Source organism: Trichosurus vulpecula, chromosome 7 (genome assembly GCF_011100635.1).
Source record: "Trichosurus vulpecula isolate mTriVul1 chromosome 7, mTriVul1.pri, whole genome shotgun sequence".
Classification (NCBI taxonomy): Eukaryota; Metazoa; Chordata; class Mammalia; order Diprotodontia; family Phalangeridae; genus Trichosurus; species Trichosurus vulpecula.
Window position 1 is genome coordinate 104266553 of NC_050579.1, and position 13163 is coordinate 104279715.

The following is a 13163-nucleotide window of genomic DNA, read 5'->3' on the forward strand; positions in this document are numbered from 1 at the left end:
TTATAAGACATGTCTTCAGACCAAAGCCTGAAGGAAAAGCTCGAGAAAGCATGGCAAATATTTCCCAATATGCAATATTGCGGTGATTTAATAGCTACATAACATTGGATGGACAAATATAATACAATGACTTCAATATAAGAAAAAAACAATTCTAATGAAGCATTATGAAAAAAGCATCTAAATTTTCCAATATGAAAATTATGATAATCAATTAACCAGTATTTATTAAGTGACTACTGTGTGCTAAATGCTTGGGATACAAAGGCAAAAATAAACTAATACTTCTTCTCAGGAAACTTGTATTCTATCAGCAGAGATGATATATATATCTCTAAGTGTATACAACGTGAGTAAATAAAAATACCTACAAAATAGATCTTAGATACTTTAGGGGATCAGAAAGGTCTCCTGTGGGAGGACATGTTTGAACTGAACTTTTAGAAAGCTAGGATTCCGAGAGACAGTGAGAGGTAAGGAGTGTGTTCCTGGAAAGTTAAGTTGGAACCAGGGTTGTGAAGGCCTTTGAATGTGCCTGAAGTTTGGTGAGCAAGGTAGGTAGTGACATGGTCAGATCTATTTTAGAAAAATAACTTTCAGAGGTGTGTGCAGGGGAGAGAGATTCAAGGTCAGGTAACCTCCTAAACCAGTTAGGAGGCTGATGCAAAGAGGCGATGAGGTCCTGAACTAGCTTAGTGGCTGTAGGGGTATAAGGAAAGGACAGATAAAAGAGGTGTTTGGAGAGGAAGGATTGATGGTATTTGGCAATTGATTTCATATGTAAGGTGAAGGAGAATAAAAAAATCAAGGATGATTCCAAGGGGGTGAACCTGGGTGACTAGATGGTGACAAGACGTCCTTCCCAGAAGTAGGGAGGTTTATAAGAGGTCTAGGTATGGAAGGAAAGATAAGGAGTTATGTTTTGGATATGATGCATTGGAATGCTTATAGGACATCTAGGTCAAAAGATCTGATAGGCAGTCATTGATGCAAGAATGGAGCTCAAAAAAGAAACTAGGGCTAGATGTACAGTTGTGAGTCATCTGCATAGATAGTAATAATAATCATAGTTAGCATTTCTATCACATTTTAGGATTTGAAGAGAGCTTTACAAATATTACTTTATTTTATCTTCACAATAACCCTGGGAGGTAGGTGCTATTAATTATATCTATTTTACAGATGAGGGAAATGAGGCTGAAAGAGCAAGCATGGACACAGAACTAGAAAGTGTCTAAGGCTGGATTTGAATTCAGGTGGATTTTCCTGACTCCAGGGTCGGCACTGTTTCCATTTTGCTACCTAGCTGATGAGGTCACTCCCAAAGAGAAGAGAAGGTGGCCCAGAGCAAAGCTTTCGCATATACTCATATTTAGGAGCCAAGATGTGAATTTTGCTCCGTAAACCCAAATGTTCTATGTGCTATTTTCAGGAACCTTTATTTATTTATTACTCACAAAAGACATGCACCTATACATTCATATCACTAAAAATCAGGCTATACAGCATGCATGTTGTTCATGTCTGACAGCGTTTCTAAAACTCTTTAAGTGAAGCCGGCATGTCATGTTCAGTTCATGTAACTCTGTTGCTGCAGGGAACTAATTCTATTTCTTGCCAGTCACCTTTCAGGAAGACTTTTCCCACTGGACCTAAGGCATAAATAGATAGGGAAAGCAGATTTTATTCACTGGAGCTGCAGAGGGTTTTAGTGGGCATAGCTGCTGACAGGAATTGATACTTTTACATCAGGCCTCTTTATAATGGTTGGTGTTTGGCTCTTTTGCTATAATTGGGGGGGATGCTTATGGTTAGATTCTAGGTTTGTGGTTTACATGCTCACTAAATCTGGACACACAGAACACTGACCTGTCTATCCAGTAGCCTTAAAGGAACTTGGTATGCGTAACCCCCATCCTCACATCATGCAATCAGATTTTTTTATATAGTAATTCTATTCCTAGAAGGCCTTCTTTTATCATATTGATTTTCTTATCCCTTTTCTGAATCTCTATGGTTTTGTTATCTCTAACATTAATAGTTTTTCTAGGTCAGTAAATTAATCCCTTGGTACATGGAAGGGAATCAGGTGGTGCTGCAGTTAATGCATGTGAGTAGAAATGTAATGCATAGTGCCTTAGAGGCTTTTTAAAATGGCTGTAGTGCCCCCCCCACCAGACCCCACAACAAGCACTCACTTTATCTCCCAAATAATCCTTTACTTTCCAAGAGTAATTTAGTCACTGAGTCTTTTATTCATAACTCTTAAAAAACAGAAAATGTATTTGATTTCTTCTGGAATATTTCAGAAATTGGTACTGAGGGGTATTTATTGTAATATTTAACTCAATTTAGTTTTTTTACTTAATTTCTTCTGTACATAGGATCAGTGATAACATAGTATCAAAGAGAAACTAAAAATTGAAGCCAGCCATTTCAATTTAGAAAAAAAAGAAGGTATAATGACCACCAGAAAAAGCACATTAAAGGGGATATAGTTAGAAGCAATTGGAAGCTACTAGTGTAGCAAATACTCAAAAATGGAGGCGGGTCCTCTATGGACAGAGTATCCAGATCACACCAAATCTTCAAAGCTGCTGTCATTAGAGAAAAAGTTTATAGTTCTTTGACCTTTTACGTAGGACATTTCTAAGTGACTTTTTTACTTGTTCCATATCTTTTTAATGCTTATCTCGAATGTGATTTATTGTCTCATTTCCTTATAAGCACAGTTCTGATCACAAATGTTAATTTGAGGTAACTAAAAATGCTCCTTGTGTTAAGTCCCAGGATGTAACACTTAGAGAATTTAATAATGAAATATAATTCATTTGTTTTTCATGAATGATTAATGATTTAAGTGTGTGGCAGAAACTTTTATTAAGAACAATACTCTTAAAAGGATATGATTATTTAGTTTTTTTAAATAATATTTTATATATCTACTGATAGATATGTGCGTATATACACAAACAGGGATATAAGTTAACTCATTTTCCTTAATTTGGCATATAAATGACATTATGTCAGTCTATTATGCCTTATCATACAACACTAGTTAGGGTTAGAAGCTTTTTGATAAATAAATATTATAAATGTGACATGTATATAAATATATATAACATATAATAAATACATAGTCTGCTCTAGATAGACAGATAGAGATTTAAAGTGTAAATCAAGAGTTAGGCAGCTGGGTGCCACAATGTATAGAATGTTAGGCCTGGAGTGAAGAAGACCCATTTTCTTGAGTTCAAATGAGGCCCCAGACATTTACTAGCTGTGTGACCCTGGGCAAGTCACTTAACCTTGTTGCCTCCTTTTCTCATCCATGAAATGAGCTGGAAAAGGAAATCGCAAACTACTCCATTATCTCTGCCAAGAAGATGCCAAGTGGGGTCACAGAGAGTCAGACACAACTAAAAAAGAACAAAATTGAGACAATATATAAGAGAAAAATAATGTTATGGATATACTTTAAATCTGGATTTCTTAACATTTTTTTGATCATGGACCTCTTTGAAAGTCTGGTGAACCTACTGACCTTTTCTCAGAATATATATTAAAATTTAAAATTAAAAAAATATTTGAAATTTCAGTCAGAGGTTCAAGAAAATAAAGATGTGTATGTGTGCGTGTGTGTGTGCGTGTACACATATTATCTGTTTGCATATATGTGTGTATTTTTTTGTTTATTTATTTGAAATGTATCCACAGACTCCCAGTCTAAGAACTTTTGTCAAAACAATGCCATTAAGATTTTCTAGCACTGTGCTGTTTTGAACTACCAAGAACTAAACATGACATATAATTGGGCAAGAATTTTAATTGCAGAGGGTACCATTGAACATTCCAATTAAAATTCAAAAAATGTTATTTGTATCCTATCTTAAACATCTTTCTTCCCGATGATTTAGCAAAAGAATCTTAAATACACCCAACATAGAACATGTTTCATGAGTCAAAACCAAGAATTTTGGTTACCTGCAGGGCAACAGGCCCTAACTATCATTGTGCTCTCAGAACAATCCTATTTGCAGTCTTCAGTTTAACTTCTAAAACGTTACTTCTAAGTGTGTCAGTAGTAACACCCGTGAGTGTGAGATTAGTAACACCATAAACTTTAGCTTTGTCTTTTCTCTCCTTATATGACACACTCATAATCTTGTGAGATTCTCCTTCATTTTTTTTCAAATGTGCAGATAACTTTAAGCAAAAACTTTAGTTAGATAAGAAAGGGCTCAGCTGAAGCAAAATCCTTATATCCACATATTGCAGTATTTTTCAGTACTTCAATGGAGCTCTCTAGTGGTGTAGCTCCCACCTCATCAGCTTATTCTGGTCCTGCGTGATTCTTGTGTGTGCTCTATAATAAATTATCCCCAGGGTGTCCATCTACCCAGTGTGCTAGGGACCTTCCTTCCTTTAGGTCTTGCTACCTGTTTGAATATTAATGGAACACCCAGAGCATCTCTCACTTCTTTCCTGCTCACTCTAAATAAAGAGCTACTCCCTTTTCCAGCAAGACTGATAATAACTTTTCTACTGATTCCACTGTACAATTCTTCATTAGTTATGCTCATGTGTCTTTCCATTGCAATTTGAATGACTAACAACTTTAAATCCTTAGAGACTCTGCTATTTCATATTTTAAATTCGTATGGCTCCTAGGTGGCACAGAGGATAGCATGCCAGTCCTGAAGTCAGAAATATTTATCTTCATGAGTTCAAATCTGCCCAACTCTAGGCAAGTCACTTAACCCTATTTGCCTCAGTTTCCTCATCTGTAAAAAGAGCTGAAGAAGGAAATGGCAAACCACTGTACTATCTTTGCCAAGAAAACCCAAAATGGGGTCATGAAGTGTCAGAAATGACTGAAAAAACAACTAAATAACAACTTTCATATGGTATTACTGTAAGAATATTAACATCAAAAGATGGGCCATTGTTTCAGGTAGAAGTTTAGAGTCTTTGAAAGCATGGTGCTATTTCCAAAATAAGAGAATAGTGAGTTCTCCTCCTCCTTCTATTCAATTCTGGGTCAGGTTCATTGTGGCTCTTACAGTGGCTATCCATGATGTATGTACTGACCAGCCAGCTCTGTGGACTATCCAACCAACTGCTTATTGTAATGTAAACAACAGGCATTTTATTTCAAGTATTTTTACTGTGTATGTTGGATTTTATTAAGAAATTTATACAATTTTTAGGAACTCAGGGCAATCAGGAGTACCACAAATTGGAACATCTGAAATATTTCCCCATATACAGAGAATGCATCCTCCATTTGATCTATGCCTAAGATACAGTTTGTGACAGAAGCAAATAGCCCGAGTGTTTTTTTGCCTTGATTGAGAATAAAAAGGCTGTTGAACAAATTTACCTATAATACATCTTTCTGGGAATTAAAATTTTTATTTTACTTTACTATTTAAAAATAAACATTTTTTCCCACCTCGTCCCCCCAACTAGAAAAAAGAAGAAAAACAAAACCCTTGTAAAAAATACATCCTCAAGCAAAGCAAAACCCTGCATTGTTCATGTCCAAATTACAGTGCAGTGGATAGAGCACTATGCCAGGCAGAGCTGAATTCACACATTTTACTACTGGTGTGACCCTTGGCAAGTCATTTAACCTCTGTTTGTCTTAGTTTTCCCATCTGTAAAATGGGAATAACTGCACCTACCTCAAAGGGTTGTTATAAGGCTCAAATGAGATAGTATTTATATAGTGTTTAGCACATTGGCATGTTGTACATACTATGTAAGTACTTATTTCCTTCCCCTTTCCCCTGTGTCTTGAATCCATCACCTCTCTATCATGAAGTGAGCAGCATGCTTCTGTATTGGTTCCTTGGAAGCACGATTGTTTCTTTCATTATCAAAGTTCTTATCTTTCAGAATTCATTTGTATTTGTACTGTTTTTCTTGTTGTATAAATTATTCTCCTTGCTCTGCTCACTAGACTCTTCAACATTTGACACATCTTCCTAGGTTTCTCTAAAGTGGAGTTCTGAATTGGTGCACCAATCTGGAAAGCAATTTGGAACTATTCCTGAAAAATAACTAAACTGGGCATGCCCTTTGACCCAGTGATACCACTACTAGGCCAGCAATATAAATGTCAGTTGTTATTACTATGCTTGATAATAAGTTAGAAATAGGTGAAAAGAAATTGGGACCAAATTCTGTTTGTAGCAATGATCTGAGATTTTTGAAAGAATGAACTTTGCCATTTTGTTTAAAAAGACAAACTAAAAATGCCTTTTTCGGTGACATTGAAACTATAGAACAATAAATAAATATTTTCTTCTTTCCAGAGAGAAGACAAGATGGTGCCAAGAGAAACAAAAGTTTGGATAGAACAGTTTGAAAGAGATATGACAAGGGCACAAATGAGCGAAGCAAGTTTACAGGACAAATATCAGGTAATAAATAGAAAAGTGATTTTTGAATCCACAAAATGCCTTTTGTAACTAAGGTCCATATGGAACCTTGAATCTATGTTTAGTTTTCTAAATTATGTAAATAATTAGGTAAATATTTAAGGAAAGATTCTGTGTGAGTTTAGGGCTTTATACTTTTTCTTGCTCTGCAGAGTTAAACATTATCAAGTCCCCACTAAATAGAGAATTGTAGGTTTAATCTTTATTCTTAAAGAGTCTGTAGTTCTTTAGGGTTAATGAGGGAGATGTGTACCCTCACACAGGCATACAACCACACATACACACAGATTCTCAAAGACATGAAAATGACTTAAAAAATCATTGTATAAATGAATTCAAATTCATATATACGACCTAACCTAAGTTGTACCAAATACTTTCTACATCCTTTTCATTCTCCAATGCCTAGAACTCTTTGAAAGAAAACTTAAATGAGCCCTGTAAGGATTTATTTTTATATAGCTTTTATGGTATTATGGAAGTTAATATGAGCTTGGAGAGAATGGAAGATAAAATGTGCAATGAACTTTTATTCGCTATCACCACCCAGTGTTCATTATATGAATTGACTACCTCCATGATTCATATTAAGTTGCCTGAAATTGCAGTTTTGCAGAAGACAGAATTTACCTAGTGTTTCCCGCTTAGCTTAGCATAAAGGTCACTAATATTTCTGTATCTCTGTTTAATATTGACAGATTACCTATTTTTAGCCCATTTATTTTCATAGTAAATAGCAATGTTTTCCAGCTTGGTGTTTTACTCATAGTTGAAGTTACTTCTAAGAAATTTATTTTATTTCATGGTTTGATTGAAATTTCACATTCAAGAACTATATTGTATCTCATATTTTCTAAGTTTCACAGTTTTATAAAAAAATAGTATGTTAAAGTCAAATTCTGTCAAGTTATATAGCATATAAGCTATGAGTTTTGATACAGTTTGTCTAATTATCCAAATTTTCAGTTTGTACAATTTGGATATTACTTATTTATTTTTAAATTCAGTCCAGTCATTTTGACCTTATGCTGATCAACTTGAATATTTTGAAAAGCTCCCAGCTTTCAAATTGCTTTTTTGAATAAATATAAGTCATACTGTTAATTAGTTTCATTATCATTACCATCATCATATATTTATAAAACCCTTTAAATTTAGCTTTTCTTTAACAGCCCTGTGAGGTAAATAATTGTCATTTGAGAGATGAGGAAAATGAGGTTTAGAAAGTTTAAATGATTCGCCTAATATCTCATACCAGTAAGAGTTAGTGCACTGCCTGGCACATAACAGGCTCTTTATACATATTTATTGACTGTTTTTGGTGGTGGTCCTTCGTTTTCAAAGAGGACCAGTGACATCATGTGTGATGTCAGACTGACTTACCGAATGTTAGATACAGTACACAAAAACAGATCTTTTGATTCCTAGTCTGCTGATTTTTTATTACAAGAGTTTACAAGGCAGTGTCATAGGGTGGAGTCCTAGGTTCAAATCCTGGATCTACCACTGATTGATCATGTGAACTTGGGCTTGATTTTTCTGATCCTCAAATCCTCATTTATAATGCAAGAATAATATCAGCTGCTGTGTCTTCCATGTGAGGGTAAATGTGGATATTCACTCAGATCATATAAATAAATAAATAAATTCATAGCTTACTTTGCTATATGACTTTAACGAATATGACTTCAATATACATCTCTTATATAAAGATGACTTACTCTGAAATTTAGAAAATATAAGATTATTTTATTTCTCAAATGCCCAATTTTCAACCAAATAATTAAATAAAACCATTTTATTAATAATCTCAGTTATATCTAATACTCAGTTGACAAATTCTGTCCCTGTGTTAATGAATGCCCCATATTGCACATCATGCTTCCAGCATCCTCCAAAAGTATTCACGTTAATATGCTTTCTATGACACTAAGTGGTCTAACATGGGCTGTGTTCAATCAATACTACCCTGAAGAGGCAATTTGAGGACCAGAAATAACTATTTCAATACTAATTTTATTTTCTGTGTAAAATTCATGGAAAACTAAAGACAAGAGTTGCTGAGAGCATAATCCATAAATCATTAAAAGTATCAAAATGTTATTAAGGAAGGACTGATTCTCTCATCAATGCAAATGAGTAAAATAGAACAGTTTTCCTCATTTGACTCATTGCCCTGTCGTTTCTGCTTTTTCTCCTTTAGTCATTTAAACACTTCAGAGTTCAGTATGAAATGAAGAGGAAACAGATTGAGCTTTTGATTCAGCCACAACGTAGAGATGGCAAATTGTCACTTGATCAAGCTCTGGTAAAGCAGGCATGGGACAGAGTGTCCTCTAGGGTAAGTTTCCCCAAATTGCTGTAGCAGCATGTACATTTATTTGTGGTATGTTTTTCATATCACTTCAGTGGTTTCCATCAGATTTTGCATTTCCTTTAAGAGTTGGAGAGAGAAGTACTGTCCCTTTTCGGTGTTGGACTTTTCAATTTGAAGGAAGCTTAACAGCTTTCAGAACTATGCATGTTATATCTTCTTGTTGACTTTTTCTTCCTGTCATTTGGAATGTTTATTCTAATCCTTTAGTTGTCTTGCCTTATATTCCTTCTTTACCCTCATTTCTTTTTTCTTTCTCCTCTGACTATATAATTCAATAAATAGAGGATATTATAGATGGAAAAACTTTATCTTCCTTCAAGTGAATATCCAAGAAAATCTCCATCAATAGGGCCTTTATAGCCTTTCCCTATAGTCTATTATAATGTTGCTGCTGTCGAAATTACTGACAGCAAATAAATTATCCCTGTAGCCAAATAAAATCTCCTCTGATGTAATTTGAGCAACTTCCTCTTGAAATTCTAGACTTTGAAGGCACTTTGAGTGTCCAGTCTCGCTTTGAAATATTATTTCCTTCTTCATCACTACCAGCAAGTGGCCATATGACCTCAGCTTGAAGACTTTTAGAAGATGGAGAGCTGATTATGTGTGAGGCATTCCATTTTCAAATAGCTCTAATTCTTAGTTATTAAATTAAATTAAATATTGGGCAATTAGGTGACACAGTGGATAGAGTACTGGGTTTGGAATCAGGAAGACTCATCCTCATGAGTTCAAATCTGGCCTCGATTCTTATGTGACCCTGGGCAAGTCACTTAGCCCTTTTGCCTCACTTTCGTCATCTGTAAAACAAGCTAGAAAAGGAACTGGCAAGCCACTACAGTATCTTTGCCAACAAAACCCCAAATGGATCAATCTTACACAGATATAGAAGAGCCAATTTCTGTATTCTTCATATGAAATTTTTATCTGAAATTCTTCATATGAAGATATGTTCTTCATATGAAGATATATTCTTCATATTAAATCTCTTCATGCACTTGAAGAAAGAAATTAAGATAAACCTCAAGCTTTTTTCTTCTCATAGCTTGTTATCAGTGGCTTTAAATTTTCCTTTTTTGTTTCCTTTAGTATTTGCTATTTTTCTCTGGAACTTTTTTAGGGGTCTAGAGAACAAGTTAATTTCCATAGTCAGTCTTCTAGATTTATAAGTTCTCCTTTGATCCTCTCCCATGGCTTTATTTATCACTTCTCTGCAGATGAATAGTAACGATAAATCCAGGACTGCTCTTTCTACTGACATCCATTTGCACATTTCCAACTGCCTTCTGAATATCTCCACCTGGGTATTCCTCTTGCACTTTGACTCAACATGTTCTAAAATGAGTTCATTATTTCTCTCCCAACCCTCAGTCCTGCTTTTGCTTCCAGCTTGCTTATTTCTGTTGATGACACCATCATCCCAGTCTCTCAGGCTTAAAGTCTTGCGGTCATTGAACTGTTTCTTCCTTACTACTCCCCAGTACCCAGTCAGTTTCCAGTTCTTATTGATTCTATCTTCACAGTAACTTTCACATCTGTATTTTCTCCACTCACAGCTGCAGGATCCTAGTTCAAGCCTTTATGTCCTCTCACTTGAATAAGTTTAAAAGCTCCCTAACTACAGTTCCAGGCTCTGCCTTCTTCATTTCATTCTTCACGCAGCTGCCAAAGTGTACATGACTGAGCATTTCACTACTCTGCTCAAACCTTTTGGGCCTCCCGACCACTATTAGGATCAGATATTCTCTACAGTCTTGCCCCATCCTGCCTAGTCATATTTTGTTTCACACTTTCCTTTCACATACTCTACATTCCAACCAAATAAATAACTCTTTCATTATCTTGTACTATATTACCCTACTTCCAAGCAGTAGCACAGGTTCCTTGTGCCTGGGGTGCACTCCTGCTGTATGTCCAACTATTCAAACTCCTTTTTTTCTTTCAAGGTCCACTTCAGGTAACATCTCCTTTGTGAAGCCTTCCTTCATAATTTCCCATAACTGAAAGTGATCTATCCCTCCCTGAATTTTCGTATAACCCCCTTTTTAGATCTCTTCCTTGCCTTATCATATTCTACCATAGCAATGTGGGGAGTAGTTATGTAATGCAACTAAGTCAAAAAAACATTTATTAAGTGCCTCCTAGTGCCAGCGACTGGGCCCACCAATGTATATACAAAAAATATCTCGTTTTGAGAAGATAATAGTCTAATGAAGAGACTCTTAGGTACACTTAGGTTCACTTAATTTCCACTACTGATTTGTCTCTTTATTAATGATCTCTTTTCAGGTTCAAAGATAGTCTAGTGGCTATACTCTGAAATAATTTTAGAAAGTGCCAGAATTGCAGAAATTCTCCAATTGACTTGTCCCCACCTCAGAGTGAAACGAGGAAAATCTCTTTTACCATTAACTGTCTTCCCATGTTTCAATCTTGAAGCTTGAACTTATAGACTTTGATAAGAATCACTATTAATTGGCATGGAACTTTTTAGAAGTATCAAGTGATAGTCACATAAACATTCAAACAAGGCTGCTATTCCTTTTTTCTTTTCTGACATTTGAGACTTCACTATCATAGTTCAACTACCTTCTCATTCTGGAAGTTCTCTCCTTCTCTATGACCTTCTCACCCTAAAAGATCTTTCTGCCTGGGCGGGGGGAGGTGTGGTCCTCTTCTCCTATGGGTAAGTTGCTCCCAGAATTTCTGTTTTGAGGAATGGGCCAAGCTAGCTATCTTTTCTTCCTCTCTTGGTTCTGCTTCTAATTCAGCCTTTACCATTATGCACCTGAATGAGTACCCCATCTCACCGCACTCCACCCTACTCCACCCTTAACTTTTCACCTCTTTTTTATGTGTTGTCTTCCCTCATTAGAATAGAAGTAACTTGGGCACAGAAACTGCCTCTCTTTTTTATTATACTTGTATTCTTAGCACTTAACACAGTCCCTGGCATATAGTAAGTGTTTAATAAATGCTTGTTGACTTGACTTGGCTTGACTCACAGCCAGTCATTTCTTTCTCCTTTCCTTCACACTCTTCCCTGCTGGGCTATGGTGGGTTTAATGAAGAAATAAATTGAAATTGAAATTATGGAAAGAAATTCCCAAAGCATAGGGCTCTGGAAAAATGGGAAAGAAAAAAAATAAAGGTGTAGATTGGATTTCACTCTCACCAATTGCCCCACTCTCACCAGTCAACTGGTGATTCAGCCTAATCTAAATTCTCAAAAACTGCTATATATTTGCTTTGTCTCCTCTCCTCCCCCCCCATCCATATACTCATCTGTTCTTATCTCACACTTTGTCTCTACTTACCCATATGGTGCCCCCAACAAATTGAGCTCTCCTCCTGCCAGAAATCTAGCCCAAGATTTCTCTATTATCCTACAGAGATCCTCCAAATTCTCTGTGATCTCAGAAAAATCCTTATGAAATTTTCCAGGTCTCATCACCCTAGGGCCATACTACCTCATTTTATTATTATTTGTTTGCCAGCCTACTTGATTAAAAGCTTCTAACGGTCAAGAACTACATTATTTTTTCATCTTCTTATCCCTAGGACCAGCACATGATCATGCACATTGCTTAATAAATGTTTGTTTTATTAAAACAAATTCAGCTGAAAGTTCTCGTCTCTGTCCTATTAGACTTCTGAAACTATGAGATGGGCTTTTCTGGGGAGTGTAGGAGAGAGAAAAGCATTCACTTATGTAGGAGGAAGATCGTAGGAGACTTTTTTTAAACATGAAATGATAAGAGTAGGACAGACTCTAAAAGCTCTTCTCTATCTGTGGAACTGCCAAAATGTTCTGGGGCAGTTATGAGGAGTGGGCATCCTGGACCTGATTGTAGAAATCCAAAAATTGATCCAGACTTCAAGGTGGGATACTAGAATGTACTACAGTCTGGTTTATATATGCTTCATTCACATATTATGATATAATATTTGTAAACTCATTTAGTATAGTGTCTGGCATATAGCAGGTACATAATAAATGCTTCTCTTCTTCCTTTCCTTCCTTCCTCCCCCGACCCCATCATACAGAGTCCTTAAGTTTGCCATAAAGTCTAGCCCATTTCATGTTGGTGAAAATGAAAAGTCTTTGTACCCTCCAGTGATTTTGCACTTGTGGCAAAGGAGAGGAGATTGTTGAGGTTTAGGGGTGCAGAGAACCCAAAATAGTAACACATGGGGTCCTGCCCAAATGAATTCCACTCAAGCCTTCTTTCAGCCAAAGAAAAACAAAGTTTATTAAGAATCCACCATATTGGCCAGACTCTTAAGAAATCTCAGCATTGGCTAGACTCTTAAGGAATTTGAACATTTGTATTGCTAAC

The 13163-nt window shown here is 35.9% G+C and overlaps 1 protein-coding gene across 1 annotated transcript in view; it reads left to right on the forward strand.

Annotated features, from left to right (window-relative positions):
- Nucleotides 1-13163, forward strand: part of SYNE1 (spectrin repeat containing nuclear envelope protein 1) — a 593153-nt gene that overhangs the window by 153374 nt on the left and 426616 nt on the right. Inside the window, exons 10-11 of the mRNA XM_036766002.1 lie at nt 6321-6428; nt 8650-8787. Of these exons, the coding sequence (XP_036621897.1) occupies nt 6321-6428; nt 8650-8787 (246 nt within the window). The remainder of the gene's footprint in view (nt 1-6320; nt 6429-8649; nt 8788-13163) is intronic.